Source organism: Zygotorulaspora mrakii, chromosome 5, assembly GCF_013402915.1.
Source record: "Zygotorulaspora mrakii chromosome 5, complete sequence".
Classification (NCBI taxonomy): domain Eukaryota; kingdom Fungi; phylum Ascomycota; class Saccharomycetes; order Saccharomycetales; family Saccharomycetaceae; genus Zygotorulaspora; species Zygotorulaspora mrakii.
Genome location: NC_050723.1, coordinates 383,423 through 405,287, shown reverse-complemented (window position 1 = coordinate 405,287; position 21,865 = coordinate 383,423). Strand labels below are relative to the sequence as shown.

The 21,865-nt window shown below is 40.5% G+C and overlaps 9 protein-coding genes across 9 annotated transcripts; 5 read left to right on the top strand and 4 right to left on the bottom strand.

The window, feature by feature from the left end:
- Positions 1 to 343: 343 nt before the first annotated feature.
- DIF1 (Dif1p) lies at positions 344 to 919 on the bottom strand (the record flags this gene model as incomplete). The annotated part of the gene is made up of 1 exon (XM_037288942.1): positions 344 to 919. One exon carries the CDS (start codon positions 917 to 919, stop codon positions 344 to 346), a length of 576 nt encoding a protein of 191 aa, XP_037144837.1.
- Positions 920 to 5,417: 4,498 nt separating this feature from the next.
- Positions 5,418 to 6,788, top strand: CAR2 (ornithine-oxo-acid transaminase; the record flags this gene model as incomplete). The annotated part of the gene is made up of 1 exon (XM_037288941.1): positions 5,418 to 6,788. One exon carries the CDS (start codon positions 5,418 to 5,420, stop codon positions 6,786 to 6,788), a length of 1,371 nt encoding a protein of 456 aa, XP_037144836.1.
- A 205-nt stretch (positions 6,789 to 6,993) lies between these two features.
- NTE1 (lysophospholipase) lies at positions 6,994 to 12,054 on the top strand (the record flags this gene model as incomplete). The annotated part of the gene is made up of 1 exon (XM_037288940.1): positions 6,994 to 12,054. The coding sequence occupies one exon, from the start codon at positions 6,994 to 6,996 to the stop codon at positions 12,052 to 12,054; it is 5,061 nt and encodes a 1,686-aa protein (XP_037144835.1).
- Positions 12,055 to 12,134: 80 nt separating this feature from the next.
- Positions 12,135 to 12,392, bottom strand: LSM3 (U4/U6-U5 snRNP complex subunit LSM3; the record flags this gene model as incomplete). Its single annotated transcript, XM_037288939.1, has 1 exon — positions 12,135 to 12,392. One exon carries the CDS (start codon positions 12,390 to 12,392, stop codon positions 12,135 to 12,137), a length of 258 nt encoding a protein of 85 aa, XP_037144834.1.
- Positions 12,393 to 12,738: 346 nt separating this feature from the next.
- Positions 12,739 to 13,683, top strand: MRPL4 (mitochondrial 54S ribosomal protein uL29m; the record flags this gene model as incomplete). The annotated part of the gene is made up of 1 exon (XM_037288938.1): positions 12,739 to 13,683. One exon carries the CDS (start codon positions 12,739 to 12,741, stop codon positions 13,681 to 13,683), a length of 945 nt encoding a protein of 314 aa, XP_037144833.1.
- Positions 13,684 to 13,764: 81 nt separating this feature from the next.
- Positions 13,765 to 14,955, bottom strand: OGG1 (8-oxoguanine glycosylase OGG1; the record flags this gene model as incomplete). The annotated part of the gene is made up of 1 exon (XM_037288937.1): positions 13,765 to 14,955. One exon carries the CDS (start codon positions 14,953 to 14,955, stop codon positions 13,765 to 13,767), a length of 1,191 nt encoding a protein of 396 aa, XP_037144832.1.
- A 290-nt stretch (positions 14,956 to 15,245) lies between these two features.
- Positions 15,246 to 18,140, top strand: PIF1 (DNA helicase PIF1; the record flags this gene model as incomplete). Its single annotated transcript, XM_037288936.1, has 1 exon — positions 15,246 to 18,140. The coding sequence occupies one exon, from the start codon at positions 15,246 to 15,248 to the stop codon at positions 18,138 to 18,140; it is 2,895 nt and encodes a 964-aa protein (XP_037144831.1).
- A 121-nt stretch (positions 18,141 to 18,261) lies between these two features.
- Positions 18,262 to 20,349, bottom strand: SEC39 (Sec39p; the record flags this gene model as incomplete). The annotated part of the gene is made up of 1 exon (XM_037288935.1): positions 18,262 to 20,349. The coding sequence occupies one exon, from the start codon at positions 20,347 to 20,349 to the stop codon at positions 18,262 to 18,264; it is 2,088 nt and encodes a 695-aa protein (XP_037144830.1).
- A 160-nt stretch (positions 20,350 to 20,509) lies between these two features.
- MFT1 (Mft1p) lies at positions 20,510 to 21,769 on the top strand (the record flags this gene model as incomplete). The annotated part of the gene is made up of 1 exon (XM_037288934.1): positions 20,510 to 21,769. The coding sequence occupies one exon, from the start codon at positions 20,510 to 20,512 to the stop codon at positions 21,767 to 21,769; it is 1,260 nt and encodes a 419-aa protein (XP_037144829.1).
- Between the last annotated feature and the right edge of the window lie 96 nt (positions 21,770 to 21,865).

Here is a 21,865-nt window from a genome sequence, read left to right as displayed (position 1 = left end):
CTCAATTGATCTCTTGGCAGACACTTCAAATACTTTTTATCCAGACTTTGGTCTTTATTCATATGGTCTCCCCAGGCGGAAGGGGGAAACTGACCAAAAGGGAAACATCACCGGAGACGTCATACAAACTTTACTAATATCAGCATAAACTGGTACAGTCATAATAGAAGAGTTGTTAAATTCATACAGTAATAATATATATAGACGTATATTTACTATCAAGTGTTGTGCGGAAATGCCAAATTCCCTGTGTCGCCTTGCCTTTCGTTTATCCGAATACGAAGTGCCAGACCGGGACCAACCGAGTAATGCATTATGGGTGATTGTGTGATGCGAGCCAGGTTTAAAAATCCGCCTGTTGCCAGTTTCTCTTGTTGTTGCTAAACATAAGATCGAGGTCGCCCGCGCCCAGCTTGTTTCTCATGATATCGCCATCAATCATGCTCAACCTCTGGTCGAGACTGTCCTCCCACATCTCCAGCGACGAGGTCGAAGATACTGTGCGTTGATTCACCAGCATTGGCGCCGTACGTTGTGCTGGTAAGGGAACGCGCTTATACTCTGGGATCGTCACAGTCGAATTATCCTGAATGCAAGCATCCGAGTAACCATTAGAAGACGTAGCTTGCTGCAACTGGCCGCTGTGCCCCGCTTTCTCCGCTGGCAGCTTGTATCCTTGGTCGACGCTCTGTCTGATCCTCATACCCATAGTTCCGAGTCGATTCTGATAGTTGTATGATTCATCTGCGGTCTGAATTGGTGCATGTAATGGTCTCTTTACACTTGGGCTTGCGTCGAGTGTCATTCTGTCGAACTTAATGTGTGAGTATCTGAGATCTAATACAGATGTATGCGTTATTAAAATATAGCTGCTTCCGTGGACCACGGTGTAGACCACGGTGTAGACCACCGAAGTCATACCTTCTATACCTTTCTTTATATAGATGATTAAAGCATCTGTTTTAAAAAAAAAAACTCCCTGGAGCTGTGGGTTTCAATTTCCATTTTGGTTTACAATTTGCTTCTAAACCTTGTTGACAAAACAAAGATATCAAAAAACTGTTTACGAATGTCTGGGTTAAGTAAACATACGTAGGACACGATATTCTCTTTGAAAGTGTCACGTGAAGCGCACGTGAATATCACGCGAGATACATGTGCTCGGTGAACCCGCTTTCTTTTTTCTATTTTGCCCCTTCTATCGCGATCTGTCCGCTGAATAACATTTTGTACAGAATGCCGGACATTTCGGCGAGTAATCTCTACTCGATACATGGCTACTTGTAAAGTGATCTCTATCCACGAAAATGTAGTTTGAGTACTCATAACGTCGGGGGGTGACTACTCATTCGACTACTCAACTAACCTGAATACACTACTCATCAGAACGAAAGTCTACCATAACATCCCGATCCAAGTCTATCGTTCATGTTGAGCCACCCATGAGGCTCTTTTACGAAAACGCGCAAAGATGATGAACTTTCAGGACTGAAAGCAGAGGTATCGCCATCGTACTCTACCATCCCTTACAGCTCCCTTGTAGCAGTACTTGTGCAGCATGGTTTCTTGGTTGCAACCTTAAATGCGGCGCTTCTTGCTGCGAGGCTGGGCACGCGTTAACCTCGCTGTGAAGACCAAACGGGGTCGGAAGTCGGGAACTTTGAGGACAGGTAGTAGGGGTTTACTACGACGTATCTGTGGCGCAACGTGATGGAAATGATTCCACACGTAATGTCGGACAACCGATGCTCCCGCCAGGGTTTCCATGCCGGGCATGGTCTGTCCTTTGTACTTACAGTGATATCCGTTACATTCTTTTCTTTCATTTAAGTTGAGCGATAGAAATACGCGGCAATCTCCTTATGCCTAAGATACACGTGAAAGATGAAAATATACCCCGGTTTCTACAAGAGCGGCTAGCAGATGCGAGAAGAGGTGTGAGGAATTTGCTTGCTACTAGAATCAGCCTTTGAATGGGCAAACAAGAAGGCACTACAATGTCTAATAGAATAATGCAACAGCAGTTGACGCGCGAAGGTGAAGGCCATCCTGCAGTATGCTCAAATGACGAGCCTACCCAAAGCGACACAACTGCTGCAGGACATTCGGAATGGATGGAAAAATCAAAGTCTCGTGGTCGCTTCAGCATGTTTGAAAAATGAAGCCGTATAATGGCTATTTAAATCCATTGTTAACAGAGCTTCAGGAGACTACGTCTACAGAAGAACTATGGGAGCATGTCGAGAACATTCGTCCTGCTCGATTCAGAGCTCAGTCCTCTTCCAACAGGAGAGCATGCCCTGGAGTCACTATGTTCAGAAAGACGATCCCTCTCCTCACCAAGCGCCTTTACTGACGAGTACAAGCTTGCTCTGGGTGCATTTGGGGTGCTATCTCTATTTACTGTGGAATTCTCCTTTTCTCAGCTGTGGAGGATGGGGGTTGTAAGTGGCTTGACAGGTCGTTCCCTGGGAATGAAGTTGATTTGCTCAGGCAGGAATGCAGCAGAAGAATCAGCAGAATATACAAATATTTTTGACAATGTCGTGGCGTTCTCCATCATAGCACCAATTTCGTTAGCTTAGAAACTGAAATTTGGTCTGATGCCAATGCTAGATCTTATTTGGCTATTACGGCTTCCTTTGTACTCAATAAGGTTGATTTCAGCCAGCGATTTTAGGCCACTACTTAATCGTAAAGAGAAAGCTCATAACAACCACCCTTTGGACTTTTAAATGTCAGCGATTTGTACAGAGTGGTGAAAACCTTTTTTAATATCATCGTGATATTTTGGACAGGTACCAGATTACTCAGAAAATAGTAACGATTACTTCCGATAAAGCGCAAATAATATCTGTATGCACTCCTTCTAATAAATGATCATTTGAAAGTTTAAAAGCCGGAAGTCTACCGCGTGTCGAATGATCGTGGCCTAATTTGCTGCAGCGACCACGTTTTGAACGTTTCATTTGAAGCAATTGTTACACTCTAAAAAACTACAAAATGATTGATAAGACACTTTCGATGTAACGGCGTTGGCTAAATTACCAAAAAAATTGTCTCGTCTTGAGAGCATCATAATGTAAAGAGGGCCTGCCACAAATACCAGTCACCGCTCAGGCACGATGGTTGAAGGTCAGGAGGCAACTTGATGCGTACTTGAAATATCGAGGTCGCTATTTGATCTGGTTGGATATGCTGCAAATGTCGCTCCAATATGACCAAGTCGCCTTCAAAGAATGTGAAATCGAACTCAACCTTCAAACTCAACATTTGGATCGATTTTTTTTGTAAATTGCTGCTCTATCTTCAATTATCTCAGCGACCATCTTCAGAATAAAAGCTTCAATAGTCTTTCCAATACAGTTTCCTTCTATTGTACTGCGAGAGAGTCTTATCAATTGTGTAGCCTTGCTATATCGAAGCGCATTAAACCAGGTTTTACAAGGTACATTCGATTTCACATTATTTAATGGGGGCCGGGCTCATTGCCAGAAAGAAAAGACAAACATTGCAATCAATTGCAACTGCTCAATCAAAACTCGCCGAATATTCGGCCTATTTCAAGGGTGACGTTATATATTTTGTTATATCTTGTCAGATCCCACATCCAAGTATGAGCTTTTTGATAAACTTATGGAGGAGTATGAAGCTGACCATCATCTGGAAAAAGTGGAAATCCACATCAAACCTCTCCTAGGTAAGTGCACGTCAACAAAAGCCCACGCTGTCGACTCCCTTGTGTACAAAAGGGCAGCCCCATCCACAACCAAGATAGCCAAGCTTTTCGTAGTGTGCGCACGGAGGCCTGCCACTACAGGCGCGTTTGACGCGGTCAAACGCCATGGCCTTGGGAGGGTGGGACGGTTACAAGAGAGATAGTTAGATTTCAGCGGGCTCTGCAATTGACACCATGGGATGATGGTATTCCAGAAGCACCTTCCATCTCAATTTATTTTGACCTGCGGTCTCCCTCTTACTCTCAAATCAGCATATGTGGACTTGAAAGAGCATTTAAAACTAGCGGAAGGCCGTGCGCAAAGCCGGTACAAGCCTAGGCGGTCTCAGCACGAAAACAACGGTGCTTTCTACAAATCTCTTCGCAAAATACGGACTCCACGACAGAGCTAAAAACGTGTGCCGCTGAGATTGACGACTCTTTGTTTTGCCTCTACTGCGCAAGAGAAAGGTGATTCGAATGTGAGTTAGGATAGAGAAACGCCTGGCCAGTGTCAACCCCACCACGCTTTACAAGAACATATAGTACGCTTATTTTGCCATAAGAGACCGGTCCACCAGAGGATATCCGCTGTAGCACTCAGCTTCTCAGCGCGCATCGGAAGACGTCAATAATCACTGCCTCAATTTATCTGTCGCGTCGAACGGAGAGGTCCATAAAACTACCCTTTCGCAGCTGTTGACGAACGGAGGAGCCCGCACTTCGCACGGAACGCTGATATTTCATATTCTCACTGCGCAGGCGACAACCGCTGCGGTGCAAGCCATTGCCAGTTGCCCAGTGCACTGTTCTGCTCTGCTCTCGCCGTCGCTGTCGTTCGGTTAGACGTCCTGCAACGCTGTCCGGACCTGAATCCTGCAAACGCCAGGCCACTTCAGCTGCAAGCCGTTAAACGTGATAAATTGCCAATCCATTTCAAGTGTTTGTGCCTCCCAGAATGCCGCCTCTCTGAGAGACGTTCTTCGGCCACGTTACGACCTCCATGTCCACATCCTCAGACGAAGCCCGTTGACGTGCCAACCCTAGTCAGTTGCACGTCTATCTGACGAGACTCGTCACGCGATGTCATTATGCACGTCATACTTATCAGCTGCCTAATCCCACTTTCATGCAGCCTGCGCAGACAAGTCGGTCTCTTTTGTGTTGTGTTGTCCGGTTTGCGCGCTGTCCTCAATTTTGCGTTGTCTGAAATGGCAAAAAAGGAATTGGCGCAAGCCCTTACGGCACCAAATTCGGAAAAAAGCGTCCGGACAACAAGGGCCGGCGGATTGTCCGAGGCACCCCCGTCTTCCATTATCCTCCGGACAACCTCTATGCACAACTAACGGCGGTCTTAACCTTTTACAGAATATCAACCAGTATGGAATACCATTCTTTTCAAGGATTTCATAACCTTTTAAGAATTTGATTTTTTCCGATCGCAGGTATTTTCACTTAAGGGCAATATAATCACGAAATGGTGGTGTCAGCCGTATTGATCTTTATGGTTTTCACGATATGAGCTGTTGCAATTAGGTTGAGATTGCAGATGCGCTTGTGGTCGCGTATATAATGGGCCGCAATAATGGACGTTAGTACTCCAGTTCAGGTTGAAAAATTTTCTCCTGTTGTAGATCTTGTTACACATATATATACATAAATAAACATTCAGTGAGTGTGCCTCTGTGTTGTTGTAATAATGCTAAGAACTGTCACATCAAGCTTCGCCAATAGTGGCAGAACAATCAGGAGAACAGCCGTGAGAATGTCGTCTACCAAGTTCAATCTATCTTCGAAAGAAACCGTTGCTTACGAGCACAAGTATTCTGCCAACAACTACCATCCATTGCCGGTCGTCTTCCACAAGGCTCAAGGTGCACATGTGTGGGATCCAGAGGGCAGGGAATACCTCGATTTTCTATCGGCGTATTCAGCTGTGAACCAGGGCCATTGCCATCCGGACATTGTCAAGGCGCTCGTTGAGCAAGCGTCCGTGTTGACACTCTCTTCGAGGGCTTTTTCCAGTGACATGTTTGCGGCGTTTGCTAAGTACGTTACAGAGTACTTTGGTTACGAAAAGGTGTTGCCAATGAACACAGGTGCAGAAGCTGTTGAGACTGCACTAAAAATCGCCAGAAGATGGGGTTACGAGGTCAAAAAAATTCCTGAAAATGAAGCTATCATTCTGGGTGCTGAAGGTAACTTCCACGGCAGAACGTTTGGTGCGATTTCACTTTCAACTGATGAAGAGGACTCGAGGAAGAATTTTGGTCCTTTCTTGAAAAACACAACTGCGCAAAACCCAAAGACGTCTCATCCAATTCGTTACGGTGTTATTGAAGATATCGAATCAGTATTCAGCAGTCACGGTGACAAAATTGCTGCCTTGATCCTAGAGCCAATCCAAGGTGAGGCTGGTATTGTTGTTCCACCAAAGGACTACTTGGGACAAGTGCAAAAATTGTGTCGTGAACACAACATCCTATTTATTTGTGACGAAATCCAAACAGGTATTGGTCGTACCGGTAAAATGTTGTGCTACGAACATTCTGAAGGTGTTAAGCCAGATCTCGTTCTTCTTGGTAAAGCAATCTCTGGTGGTGTTTTGCCAGTTTCCTGCGTTTTGTCATCTGAGAAAATCATGTCCTGCCTAGCTCCAGGCTCTCACGGTTCTACCTATGGTGGTAATCCTTTAGCATCTCGTGTTGCTATTGAGGCACTAGAAGTGGTTAAACGTGAAAATTTGGTACAAAAAGCTGACAGTCTAGGTAAATTATTGCAAAATGAATTGACTAAATTACAAGAAGAGTCAGATGGTGCCATCTCAGAAGTTCGTGGTCGCGGTCTGTTAACTGCAATTGTTATCGATCCAAAAATGGCCAATGGACGTACCGCTTGGGATCTTTGTCTATTGATGAAAGATCACGGTGTTTTGGCAAAGCCAACTCACGATCATATTATCAGATTGGCTCCACCACTTGTTATCTCTGAGGAAGATCTGCTAAAAGGTGTCGATGCTATAAGGCAGAGTTTGAAAAAACTTCCAACTGCTCCAATTAGCAAACATTAGTCTGCGCTTCAAATAAGAAAGCTCTGTGTAATATTTTAAATATCTAAATATAAGAATCTGTTATTATTTTTCAGGGTTTTTGAAAAAAACTACTCAGCGCGCTACACGCGGGATTGCAATTAAAGTAAATGAAAAACTACAATAAGGCTAAAACTCTTTTAACGCCAAAATAATACCAATTTACGTCACAAGCAAGCTTTACTAAATGAAGAACATTAGCAATCGGACTAATAATTCTTCGGCGAATTCTGTTTTGAAACCATCTCGAAGATCCGCTAATCAAAGTCTTTCTCAATTGCCACAATCGCAATCGCAAGAATGGTGGGCAACTGGTATATTAAATATCAGTTGGGTGCTGAGTTATTTGGTTATTGGATCAACGAGATTTGTAACAAAATGGTCAATATTTCTATTCACAGTTGTACTTCTAAGGCTTCCCAAATGGGTTTTTGTTACATCAAATAAACTACATTTAACAATTTCATTTCCTACATTCTTATTTCTAGCAGTACTAACGGCATACATCACATATTCGATTATGAAAGGAAATGTGCTTGGTCAGTACAAACATTTGGTCTCTGACGAATTGGACGACGATAAGAATGCTAATAGTAAAAGCAGAAATAAAGAGAGTATTAAGTTGAATACGACATCTCCTCCAGGTAGATCTAGAAAAGATGTTAAAGACAGAAAACCAACTGGTAAGAAATATGGTGATGAGTTTGGTTATGGAACGTCATACCTCGATCAATTTTTAAGTGCCATTAAAATTTTCGGTTATCTGGAGAAGCCTGTATTGCATGATTTGACGAAACACATGAAAACTCAAAAATTAGATGAAGGAGAGATTTTATTACTGGATAATTCAATCGGCTTTTGTATTGTAGTTGAGGGAACGTTACAGCTATACCATGAAGTAGAGCAAGACAAAGATGAAATTTATAATTCTCAACTCAAATTTTCTGGAAGAGTTGTCAATGATGATAATGATCCTGATAGAAAACTGTCGAGCTCCTCAACAACGATGTCTTCAGATCTCGAGCTGAAAGATATTGAATTCAACGATGAAATGGACAATGATGATCCAATCAATGAAGATAATGACTCAACCATGTATTTAAGACTAAAAAATGGATTGGGTAAATTTCAATTACTGAACACTGTTAAACCAGGTAATCCTGTCTCATCTTTAGTCAATATTTTGAACCTTTTTACGTCTCAAAGCAGCAATATCCTTTACTCTAATACATCTGATAGTAGATCACCCTCGGTTGATTTAGATACTTTCCAATTTCAATTCGGAAGGAACAAGACGAATTCGAATCCTATTAGGAGCTCACCTAACATGTCCACTATAAATGCTGCTTCACCCATTCCAGGCGGAATTCCAACAGGCTTTTCTCAGTTTGTTAATGAGCCACCAGTGGTTATGCCAGACGTAATAGCTCGTGCGGCTACAGATTGTACGATCGCAATTATTCCACCTCAAGCATTTTCGAAATTAACCGAAAAGTACCCACGTTCAGCTTCACATATAATACAGATGATCTTAACAAGATTGTTTCGTGTAACATTTCAAACTGCCAATGATTATCTGGGTTTAACTCAGGAACTTATGAAAATGGAAGTTCTCCTTAATAGAGCTGTAAGTTATGAGCTGCCATTTTATTTGAAAGAGGCAGTTATTAGAAAACTTGACAAACAATCAAATGTTGATGTTGAACAGGATACCGCCGTGAATAGTAATACTAATGATAATAAAACAAATAATGAACAAAACTCACATAAGCAAAAGAAAAATAATAATGACAACTACAATATTAATGATGATAAAGAAAAAAGAGATGCCTCACAGAAAATAATCAATAAATCTATAACTAGACCAAATCTTTCGCATTTAAAGTCTAACTCTAACTTCAATTCCTCTGCCACATCACTAAGAGGATCTAGACACGTCGTTATAGGTTCGAGAGATCACTTGAATCCTGGAGATCTGTTATCAAGTGTCCCACTTTCAAGAAAAGAACCTCAGAGTCATAGAAGTAAAATTTCCAAGGATAAAGTTTTCACTACTGGATCTCCCGTTATATCTTCCGTGCCATCTGAATCGCCTCAGATTCCTTCGATTTCAGGAACAAATCAAAACAAATTACTTCCAAATACAACTCCCTCCTCGTTTTCAACTGACAAGAGCTCCAAAAGCTCTTCAATTAATGGCTTCCAGAATGGACGGGGTCCACTTTCTGGGTTCAATGCAGGACCGAAAGAGGATGAACTCACTACAAGATTGTTTTCAGCTGCTCAAGAAGAAACGGAAGAGTCAGCTGTTAGAATGGCACTTATTGAGGCCATGTTCACCTACCTTGGTGTCCGAAAGGAAAACATGGACATTTCTCCTATTTCCTCATCTTTCTCTCCTTCTCGAAATAGTCCTAGTACTGCCGCAGATCATATCTATAAGAGAAGTGAGAGTGTATCGAGTGCCTCCAACATTTCCGTCACAACTGACTTCACTAACAGATCGCCTTCCACAAACTTGAGAATACTTCCCAGCGACTATGTTGTCAATACGCAGAAGTTTAAGTCCAAGAAAAAAGAAGTCTATAGAGAGGAACTTTCGCCAAATTTGGACTTCAATTCTGCAAAGAGTGAATTTTCTCAAGGAATTAAATTACTCTTTTATAAGCAAGGTACAACAATTGTGGAGCAGAACTCCAAAGGAAAAGGCTTATTTTACATTGTTTCTGGTAAAATAGACGTCTCAATTAATTCAAAAAGCTCCTCGAAAATAGCTCGTGCGACAGACCCAGCAACACCTTTTACAGATAGAGGTTCTCAAACTGTTCTATTTACTGTTGGGGCTGGTGGAGTTGCAGGTTACTTGTCGTCGTTGATTGGTTACAAATCTTTCGTTAATCTAAAGGCCAAGACCGATGTTTACGTGGGTTTCTTACCAAATCAGACCTTGGAAAGACTTTGCGATAAGTATTTCATGATATATTTGAGAATTGCGGAAACTCTTACCAATTTGATGTCCCCAAAAATGCTAAAATTTGATCATGCATTGGAGTGGATTCAACTATCAGCCTCAGATACACTCTTTAACCAAGGGGATCCAGCAAATGGTGTTTATCTAGTTCTGAGTGGTAGATTAAGACAATTTCAAACCTCTACAGACGTTAGGAAAAAAAGAGAAGATGCTACGACTATGGATGATTTTATGGACGTTGACGATGAGAAAACTTTGGGAATTATGAATGAACTGGCTCAAGGAGAAAGTTTTGGTGAAGTTGAAGTTCTTACAGCGATTAATCGAACCGGAACTATTGTTGCTGTAAGAGATTCTGAGCTTGCTCGTATTCCAAGAACGTTATTTGAGATTTTAGCTTTGGAGCATCCCTCCATCATGATTCGCGTTTCTAGATTAGTGGCAAGAAAGATACTGGGAAGAAATGATTCACAAGGAGGTGCCTCCTCTGATGTATACAGTGGAAATGGACCTAGATACGACTTAAATGCAACTATTCCACCCATGAAGCCGCTGAATGCAAGCAGAACGCATAATTCTCACGTCCATAGAAGCTCTACAGGGACAATAACATATAGGACCATCACAATTCTTCCAATTACCGCAGGTCTCCCCGTAGAAGCGTTTGCAATGAAAATTGTAAAGGCTTTCAAACAGGTAGGTAGGACAACAATTGGTTTGAATCAAAGAACTGCATTATCTCACCTAGGGCGCCATGCATTCGACAGATTGGCAAAATTAAAGAAGAGTGGTTACTTTGCTGAACTCGAAGAGATGTATCAAACTGTAGTATATATCGCTGATACTGCGGTCGCTTCCAGCTGGACCAAGACCTGTATATCTCAGGCGGACTGCATCTTGCTACTTGCGGATGCTACCACTTCAACAGAAATAGGCGAATACGAAAGACTACTTCTCAAGTTTAAAACGACTGCCAGAACAGAATTGATATTACTGCATCCAGACCGTTTCGTAGAGCCTGGTTTAACACATAAGTGGCTGAGGGCTAGGACATGGGTCCAGAACCAACACCACATTCAATTTGCTGTCAACTCCTTGGAGGCAGAAACAGAAGCGAAACATACAGTGTTGAATAGTGGGGCTTTCCTCTTAGTTGATAAATTGATACAGACTGAATTTAGTAAAAAAACTCAGGAAAATATCTCTAGAATAGTTCCGGATTCCATTAAAGCACGAGTAGAAAGCTTTTCGTCGAAGTTGAAGAGCAGAAAGCGACAGTACTATACCCCTGTGCATGCTCATAAAAACGATTTTTTGCGTTTAGCAAGAATATTATCCGGCCAAGCTATTGGCTTGGTTCTTGGTGGTGGTGGTGCAAGAGGTATAAGTCACTTGGGTGTATTGAAAGCAATTGAGGAGCACGGGATCCCAATCGACATGATTGGCGGTACTTCTATCGGTTCATTTGTAGGCGGCCTATATGCTAAAGATTATGACCTCGTCCCTATATATGGGCGCGTTAAAAAATTTGCTGGCAGAATCGCGTCTATCTGGAGAATGATGACCGACTTAACATGGCCTGTCACATCATACACCACAGGGCACGAATTTAATCGTGGTATTTGGAAAACGTTTGGTGAAGTTCGGATAGAAGATTTCTGGATTCAATACTACTGTAATTCTACCAATATCACCGATTCGGTCCAAGAAATACACAGTTCTGGATATGCGTGGAGATACATTCGGGCATCAATGTCACTAGCTGGTCTACTTCCACCTTTAGAAGACAAGGGATCAATGCTTCTTGATGGTGGATATCTAGACAACTTGCCCGTTTGGGAAATGAAGGCTCGCGGTTGTAACACTATTTTTGCAATTGATGTGGGATCCGTGGACGACAGGACTCCAATGAACTATGGTGATTCTTTGAATGGATTTTGGATCATTCTAAATAGATGGAACCCATTCTCGCCCCATCCCAACATTCCAAACATGGCAGAGATTCAAATGAGATTGGGTTACGTTGCATCTGTCAATGCTTTGGAGAAGGCGAAACGAACACCGGGAGTCATTTATGCAAGACCACCTATAGAGGGCTACGCTACCTTGGATTTCAGCAAATTTGAAGAGATCTATGAAGTTGGTGCCACTTATGGACACAAATTTTTGCAAGAGTTAATTGAGCTTGACAAAATGCCAGTCATTCCCGGCTCTAAGGCCACCACTGTGGGAGATGAAATGCCTGAGTTTTTGCTACAAAGACGTAACAGTATATGATTGTTCAGCCATTTTATAAAATATTTATACAACTGCACTTACTTTGTCACTTATCACTAATGTACACGCATTAAAGGAGTCTATTCATCATCTCCAGGACTTGTAATTAATGTAACACTATCACCTCTAACAAATATCATCTCAGAACTTCTTTCAGTTGACTTTAGGTCACCATCTGTCAGTTCATAGATGGTCTCTACAGCGTCACTCAATACAATGTTACAATGCGAATCAAAAGCTTGTAGAGTACCGATAAGCTCTCTGGCGCCACGCAATTTGACATACACTTTTTCGTCCAAATTTAACTTCAGCAGGTCTAGTGGTGTGTCAAGGGACATTTTTCGGATATCTTTGTATAGAGCGCTAAGCAAAGCTGCAAGCTAACGCAAGTATTCTAAACCTTAGTTACAAGCACGAAATCAAACTGAACAGTCAATCACACTCAGTTCTATTCTTTCTGTTCTCAAGATTGATTGATTCAAATGGACCTTTCTGTCAACCTTTTGCATAGGTTGAAATTTGGCAGCGTACAGAATGAGTTTTTTTTCACCAATTTTTCAGAATAGTGAAAGAAGTATGATTCGTAAAGTGAAGCGTTAGCAATCTTCGATTATCTTTGGTAAATCATATTGGCGTAATATCGTTTTTCCTCATATCAATACTCTCAAGAGTCGAATTAAGAACATGCTATTAAAGAGGTGCCTCCATGATACGGCTAGGTTGGCGGCCAGAACACGGTACACGAAACCGAAGCCTAAGCCAGCACCTAGGGAGCATGTCAATTTGCCTACGCAAAGGACACATCACAGGAACGATCTAAAGATAACAGCACCTATCCCACCAGCGGTGGTAAATATCCAATGTTCAGACGACCATCCATTGTGGCAATTCTTCGCAGAAAAGAAATTTATGAGGGCACCGGAGGATTTGGACGATAAATCAAGACCATGGGCAATTGCGGAACTCAGGAGAAAATCATTTGAGGACCTGCATTCGTTATGGTATGCATGTTTGAAGGAGCGAAATATACTGGCGAGAGAGAACCATCTTTTGAAAAACGCGGTTGGCGGACAGCAAGATTATTACGAGAATGTCGCCGAGAAGATTAGAACAACGATGTGGCGCATTAGACATGTGTTAAGCGAGCGTGACTGGTCCTTCAAGTCAGCACAGCAAGATTTTGAGTCTCAGAAAGCAACGTTTGTGCAGGAGTTTAGCGCTGATTTCCTAGCGTTACCATCAGAGGAGGACGAAGAGGCTTTCCAGATGCTCTCAAGATTTCAGCAGGCAGTGTATGGCATAAATGAATTTATTGACGAAAATGTTGTAAATAGAAATTTTGTCGATGGATTGAAACATGTCGCAACGCTGAAAATACAAAGATTTGCAACCAGAGATACTCTAGTTGACAATTTTTTGGAGGGAACTAAGGAGCGAAAGATAACAGACGCTGGTGAAGCCTTTGTCGTATTCACGGCAGAAAATACACTTGAGGATGTTAAGGAAGCTTGTAATGCCGTGAACGACTTGAGACTTAATGGTAACGGCGTCTCCAGATATGACGAATTGGAATCTGTCTCAAAATATATTGAACAACTAGCCCAAGCCCAATTGGAAAAATCCACATAAATGGCCAGCCCTTTAACTTAGTTGCACTATTACCTGTATATAATATATATGAAAGATGAGAAGAAAAAGTTGCGAGAACGATTATCTCGACTCAACTTTGATAGATATCTGGGTGCCCTCCTCTATCATTGTACTTTCAACTATACATTCCTCTGTTTTGAACTCCTTTTTAACCTCAAACACGTCAGAAGTTTCTGTAATATCTCCTAGTTTGCGCTTTTTGATTTCACCTGACGTTGTAGCACCACTCGTTTTGCCTACTTCCTTAGAAAACAGCATCCCTTGGGCCCATCCAGCAAAGCTGCCCCATTTTCCCAAAAACATTAAGCGAATCAAGTCGAGCTCTAAATTTATTTTCTTCCTTGTAATGGGCAGATCTCTATATTTTTCTGCCAGTTGCTTAATGTCTGATTTCTTAGCTTGAAATTTGTAGTCCCTCATCGCAATTCTCTTGATGTGCACATCAATAGGAACTACGTCATCCATTCGCAGCCCCATCAAACAAATGCAATCAGCGACCTTGGGACCCACTCCTGAATAACTCATCAAATGCTCTCTCATCTGTTCGTACGTCATATGTGCATTCAAGTATAGTAGATACTCCGTATCCCCAAGGAATCCACCCTGTGCCTTATCAATGGCTAATTTTTCGGCTGTTTGTATGATATATTTAGCACGGTATCCAAATCCTAACTCTCTAAGCTCAGTTTCCGTTGCTTTCTCTTTTATATCATTACTTGTTGGAAACGAATGATAGTCCATCGAGTCAAATTTACCTATTTTCTCTCCATATTTTCGACTCAAAGTATGACACATTTTTGTTATCCTCGAAATGTTATTATTACTAGAACAGATAAATGAGATCATTGTTTCCCAGGGTTCTTGAGCCAACATTCTTACACCTTGTGGTGAATAACTTGTGAAATTGGAGTCTCTTTTGATCCAATGCGTGGCATGCAAATCGCGTACAGATACCTCAAGTCTGAGATAATCAGCCAAATGGTCTCCTAAAGACTTTAAGCAACACATATTTCCTACAGTTGCAAATTCCAAAACTGTTTGACTAGGTTGTGTCAGTATCACAACTACGTATTTATCGGAGTCTCCGACTTTCATTGTCGTGGTATAATGGTTCTTGTTCTCATTATAAATCCACCGAAAAGCTTGCCCTCCCTGTAGAAGATTCTCTAGAGATAACTCACCCTTGTTGAAAGTTAACTGACCGAATTTGAGCATTTTAAGTACTTGTTTTCCTCTAACTGTTTTTTCCATGTGTTTTATGGTAATGATGAGCTTTTAATAATATAACGCGTTCGCGTTTCCCATAAATTTTGAAGGTTTACGTTTTGTCAAAACGGATCGATACATTTGAATAGTCCATGTCATCTCATGACAAAAATATAAACACCCCAACAAGGAAGTTCATTAGAGCAATTGATATTAGGAAAAGTTCTGGCCTATCAAAAGTCCACTGAGAGATATCATCTGCTTGACTTTCGCATCTGCCTTGTGATTCAAAGTTCGGACACTGCTATTCTCGAGGCATTCCCTGTAATGCATATATGAATTCAGTACGAATCATATTTCCAAATCTATTCGCTAATTTAAATTTTGTTTCAAGAAACTTCCCACCAATACGCCGCATAACTCTGATGATGACTATAAGGTCATACACATCTGCCTCAGATTATCAGGAAATCAATTCTAAGAGAATTAAGCTTACTATTGATGATTATCACGATTTGAATGAACTACTTTCGGACTCCGATGGATGGGACGATGAAGGATCCCTTGAAGTAGATAAAGAGAACCATCGTGGATACACCGAAATTGGCAACAAAAGTAAAGATGGGCATTTGCGAAAAAAGATACGAACCGAGTTCTCCGATGAGGACGATTCAATAATATACCATATGTTTGAGAGCGGATCTGAGGGTTTGATCAAAGAAAAAGTTCTAGCTGGGGCATCACGAAAATTGTCCCGGGATTTACCGCCAAGAAACTCGTTTTCTAGTCATATATTAGAAAGGCCTATAGTGGAAAGTACTCAACACGGCAATTTCAAAAGCGCTGTTGCTGATGGTGATGATAGTAAGCTTCTCATATCAATATTGAAAGGTAGTGCACAGGCCAATGTTTCAGAGGAATCCCACAAAGCAACCGATAAAGGTAGAGATGAGCAGTCACCTTTAGACAAGTTGTACCAATCGCATGCGGGAGAGAAGGACACAAAAGGTATGCCATTATGTACATCTTCGCTACTCGCCATTCAAGGTAAGCAAGCCTCTAAGTATCCAGGAGTAATAAACCTACGAAATGAAAAGCAGATTGTAACTCAAAAATCCACAATCCCTGAGCTGCATGAAGAGGCTGATAAAATAAAAAAGAAAGATTCCGTTAATATATTTGAGGATGACATATGTATAGTTGGCGAAAGAAAATGTTTAAAACTTGCGGAAGAAGAGGATTCCACTTCCACCCCAAGTTTATCTCACACATTTGATCAGTCAAAAGAAAAAGACGACTGCGTTCAAGTAAATGAACAAAAGGAGAAGATGCAATACTCTGAAAAGTTTGCATTGTTAACTCAAAGACCGTGTCTCCAAGATTTGCAGGAGCTCGAAAAGAAAATAAACTTACGTTCCAATACCAAAATAGTCATCCCATTACGGTTGAGTAAAGAGCAAGAAGACGTTTTGCATTTAGCTGAAGAAGGACATAATATATTTTATACTGGAAGTGCCGGTACAGGCAAATCAGTTTTGCTTCGTGAAATGATCAAGACTTTGAAAAAAAAGTACGGTATTGATGGAGTAGCGGTTACTGCATCGACTGGCCTTGCGGCTTGTAACGTTGGCGGTATAACAGTCCATTCATTTGCAGGCGTCGGATTGGGAAATGGTGATGTTAAAAAGCTGTACCAAAAAGTAAAAAGATCACAAAAATTCGTGAAACGCTGGCAAAATATAAGTGCGCTGGTTGTCGATGAGATATCCATGCTGGACGGCGAATTGCTTGATAAATTGGATTTTATAGCACAAAAGATAAGAAAAAATAGTAAACCGTTTGGTGATATTCAATTGATATTATGTGGGGATTTTTTTCAACTTCCGCCAGTTTCAAAAGATCATAGTAAACCTATGAAATTTGCATTTGAATCCCTAGTCTGGAAAGAGGCAATAGATGTTACTATTGCATTAAGAAAAGTTTTCAGACAACAAGGAGACACAAAATTCATTGAAATGCTGAATAATTTAAGACTCGGTCGAATTGATAACGAAACGGAAATTGAATTTAAAAAGCTGAGTAGACCATTACCACAAGATGATATTATACCTGCAGAACTTTACAGTACGAGAAATGAGGTTGATCGAGCAAATAATTCTCGATTGAATAGGCTGCCGGGGAAGGCAAACATTTATCAGGCGATTGACGGCGGCATTTTGGAAGACAAAGAAATGAAAGAAAGATTACTTCAGAACTTTCTGGCTCCCAAGCAGCTGCAACTTAAAATCGGTGCACAGGTAATGATGATAAAAAATATAGATGCCACACTCGTTAATGGCTCGCTGGGGAAAGTGATAGATTTTATAGACCATGAAACATACATGTTTTACGATACAATGAAGGCAAACCCTGAGATTGGAATCAGCGAACTCGAGCGACTCAAGGCAAATCCAGATATATTACGGGAAACTTGGAATGACAATCTCGAAGAGCCGGAAGCAGCTGTCAGACAAAAATCCACAAAAGACGCGTTTTGTAAGTCAGATCCAAACTCAAGTGAAAATGACCTCGGAGAAAGTATCTTTGATTTTCTTGATGATGTCAGCACTACTGATGTTGGAGTCAAATATAACCTACAGAGAAAAGTTGAGTTGCTAAAGGAGATACATGCAAGCTCCAAGCGAAAAAGGAAATTGCCGTTAGTAAGATTCAAAACGTCTGATATGTCGACACGGACAGTTTTGGTAGAGCCAGAAGATTGGGCCATTGAAGATGAAAACGAAAAGCCACTTGTCTCGAGAGTTCAATTACCATTAATGTTGGCCTGGTCCTTATCTATTCATAAATCTCAAGGACAAACATTGCCTAAAGTCAAGGTTGATTTAAGAAGAGTATTCGAAAAAGGACAGGCGTATGTAGCATTATCTAGAGCAGTTTCCAGGGAAGGGCTTCAGGTACTTAACTTCGATAAAGCGAGGATAATGGCCCATGACAAAGTAGTGGATTTTTATTCCACGTTGGTAACCGTTGAAGAAGCAAGGAAGCAGATCGATGGAAGCTCGCAAAAACATGGACGAAGAATAAATGATAGACGCGATACCGCAGCACCTACAAAGCCCTTGTTGGTAAAGAAGTCAAGGGCAGCGCGCTCCAGGTCAAATACGCCAAATCCTGCCAGCGGTATGGATAGAATTACGGAAATGTTGATGCGTAGAAGTAATCGAGGCTAGATCATTATTCAAGGCCGTTCTTCTTTCCAAAAGGCTTTAAAAATGATTCACACACATCTGGACGCAATATATACATCACTATATGTTATTGACATATATGTAGCTAGATACTTACAGTTTATTAAAAAGTATTACTTCCAGATAGTAGACGAGATAGCGTGCTTGATATTCCGCTGGCGGTTTCAAAGTTAAGAAAATTTTCAGATCCCTTTTGCCTTTCCAAAGAGTAAGGATCTTGTATCAAATCTCTTGTCATAAGCTCGAGTTCCAATGTGCTCCAATGCGATATCACGGCTTCTATTTCTTCTATAGGACAGAAATGTAGAAGCTCTCCGGTAATTTCTAATTGAAAAACGAGTATTTCCGTTGGTATTTCCCCATCATTCCAATTTGGATTCATAAACTTAGCAACCTGAAAAATAGTAGCCCAGTACTGCTTACTGTCATCCAACGTAAGAAGTTCTTTCGTTTTTTCAATTGCGAAAAGAAAATCCATGTTTACCAATGAGTGATCGATCTGAAGAGATAAAAGTCTCGCATGTTCCTCTTTGACAATTTTATCATTACCATTGTTGGAAGTTTTAAACGCTATCTTTAGGTTTCGCAACAGAATTGAAATTTTATACGAATCTTTGTAAAGGCCTTGATTCAGTTCAAGCAGTAAACTTATTAGATCGAACGGCCTTGAAGTATAATTTAGAATATCAGACGGTTTAAATGGAACTCCTTTTCCTAAGTTTAATGAATATTGGGAAAGTTCATTTGCGACTTGCAGTAGGACCCTCAAATGTGCATATTTAGTCGAGTCTGTTTGAAGTAGCAGGTCAAGTGTTTTTTCTGCCTTCATTATTTCAGGTCTTGAGCTTAAACCATTTGAAGCATTGTTGAAGAAGTGCCAGAAATATTTCAAAAGGACATCTTCCTTCACCACAGAGTTATATCTGATTATAAATTGACGCAATAAGTCAAAGTCACCCAACTCAAGAGCAGTTTCGATCAGGATAGAAGTTTTCTCCTTTCCTGACAAATGAGTGAAAATTTCTTGTTTTCCAACTGTGGAAGAGTCCATTACTTGAAAGATCATACTGGCGGCATGTGGATTGCTATGTATTTGTGATATCAAATTTTTTATCATAGAAGCAAAATGAGCTGCTTGAGCCGATTCCTCTTCTTGTGTGATAGCAAAAATACTTTTCAAGTCATAGCCTGATAAACTTGTATCCATATATGTCAAATATAATTTTATGGCGCCTGCAGTCAGATCGTGTTTCCCGGCAGGAACATTGTCATCAATGTTCTGAAGAAAATCCCTGAGTGAATCTAAAGAACTTACTCGCAGGAAACGGGATGAGTTCTCAAAAATTATTACTAATGATTTCTCCTGTAGATGTCCTTCTAAGGTTTCTGATGATAAGTCTCTTAATGCAGTGTATAATTGCCTGAATAAGTTAAAGTTTTCGTAAGATTCAAACGAGAAAAAATCTACTGTGAAAACAGTCTCCAGAAATATGTCATAGGTATCAGTAAACTTGATGTAAGGAATTATCTCTCTAGTTATTGTGGTTCTAGTATGTAGACCACTTTTATCATCGAGCATCAATTTAAAAATTTCCACGTCATCCATCTTTTCGAAATCTTTAATTTTAATGAAGTTACCTAATCTAGAGTTCATATGAATCAGTGGCTCTACTACTCCTTTAACCCATTTAGTGAATTCGATGTTATTATCCATTACAGCTTGCCAAAGTGGCTTGTATAAGGCAGTATTTTCAGGCTTCATGTTATCACATAGAATTGTACGGTTTCTGAGCCAGTGTGATTCGAAATTCTCAAGCTCAAATCTACTGTTCTTTTCAATTGCCTGCAGAGAGTTTTTCACATAATTTTTAGTGATTGTGTAACGGTCATGGATTGAATCACTGTCCATCTCTGTGATACAGATTAACTGCTTATCGCACCCTAATACTGATACAAGTAGTTCATCATGACTGGAAAAATCGGATCTTTCTGTCCTGAATATAAATTCCAGTGGTCCTGGATCAGAGAGTTCAGGCCACAGAACACAAGTAGCATCGAGCACTGCTTTAGGATCCTCCAAAGCACTAAGTACTCTCTTCAAATTTGTTGCATCAGCCCTTGCAGCAAATACACATGAAATTAAATATAACTGCACATCCAACATAAGTGTCGCGGATGTCTTGAAATTCATGTACTATTATAATTATATCTCTCTTTTAACAAGCACATTTCATTTTCATAAAATCAAACCAAACGCTTGTTATATAGATGTAAGTAACAAAAAAAGCACCACAAGTTGAATTATATTTCTAAAGCTATATTGAGCTTGTGTTCAATAGAAATCGGTAAGTATGTCTACGAATGCTTTGCAAGCTGAACAAGTGAGAACTAAGGTCCTTTACAGTGAAGTGGATACTCCATTTAACGGCTATTTGGACATTTTGAGTAAAGTCACGAAATTGTCGAATCAAATATTGAAAGGACAACTGCAAAAGTACGAAACCGAAAGCAAAGTTCAATTTGGGGAAACCTATATCAATGAACTAGAACAAACCAGCGATTTGAAATTTTTAGAATTGCAAAATTCATTGGAAGTGAAGAAAGTCTCTGAAGAAAACTGGGAGCAATCAGGTAATGATACGCTGGAGAAGATGAAGGATCAATTGAAATTTAAAGTGCCAGAATTGAAAAGTTCATACGAGATGTTACAGGATAGAATTTCAAGAATAAGGGTGATTTACGAGTCTGTGAGTAAGGTTAATTCAGAGATGGAAATTTTAATGGAATCAAATACGAGTCTCACAACTAGTAAAAATGATTGGGAGGAGGCATTGGGTGCAACTTTAGCAGAAAAATTGATAAAACAGAGATATTTGAAGAAAGTTGGTAAATCAATCGAAGGCGAAGAAGAGCTGTATAGGGTGTACGACAATTTTACCAAAGGACCAAAAGAAATGAAGCACGTCAATAAATCTATAAAGGCTGATATTGACAGACTGTCTCAGGAGCTGAGAGTAAACAAAGATAAATGGTTGAAGGATGCTGAAATATTTACCAGGATGACATCGATATTAAGAGAGGAGCTTGCTAAACGAGATATGGACGTTGATGTTGATATGGATGAAGAAGAAGATCAAGAGGGAGAAAGAGAAAGGTATAGAAGACAAAGGGCAGTTGATAATGACCGAGAAGACCAAGAGGTAGAAGATCTAGAAGATCTAGAAGATCTAGAAGATCAAGAAGACCAAGAAGATCAAGAAGAGGTAGAAGATCTAGAAGACCAAGAAGACCAAGAAGATCAAGAGGTAGAAGATCAAGAGGTAGATCAAGAACCAGAAGATCAAGAACCAGAAGATCAAGAGCCAGAAGATCAAGCGCCAGAAGATCAAGAGCCCGAAGATCAAGAACCTGAAGATCAAGAGGTAGAAAAGGCTGAAAATCAAGTTCAAGTTGAAGGGGAAGATGCGAAAGAAGTAAAAACTGAAGACCAAGAAGGGGCAGCAGATGAACAAGGTGACGGAGATGTTGCAATGGATTATGTCGAGACAAAGGATACTCAAAGTCATAATTCAGCAGGGACGACACCCGGCACGCAACAGCGTGACATATAATAATTAAATAATAATCAAGAGTTTAAAAATTATACAATATTTGTTGTATACAGAAGATAAAGAAAGAAACAGATATGAAAAAATATGTAAAAAAAT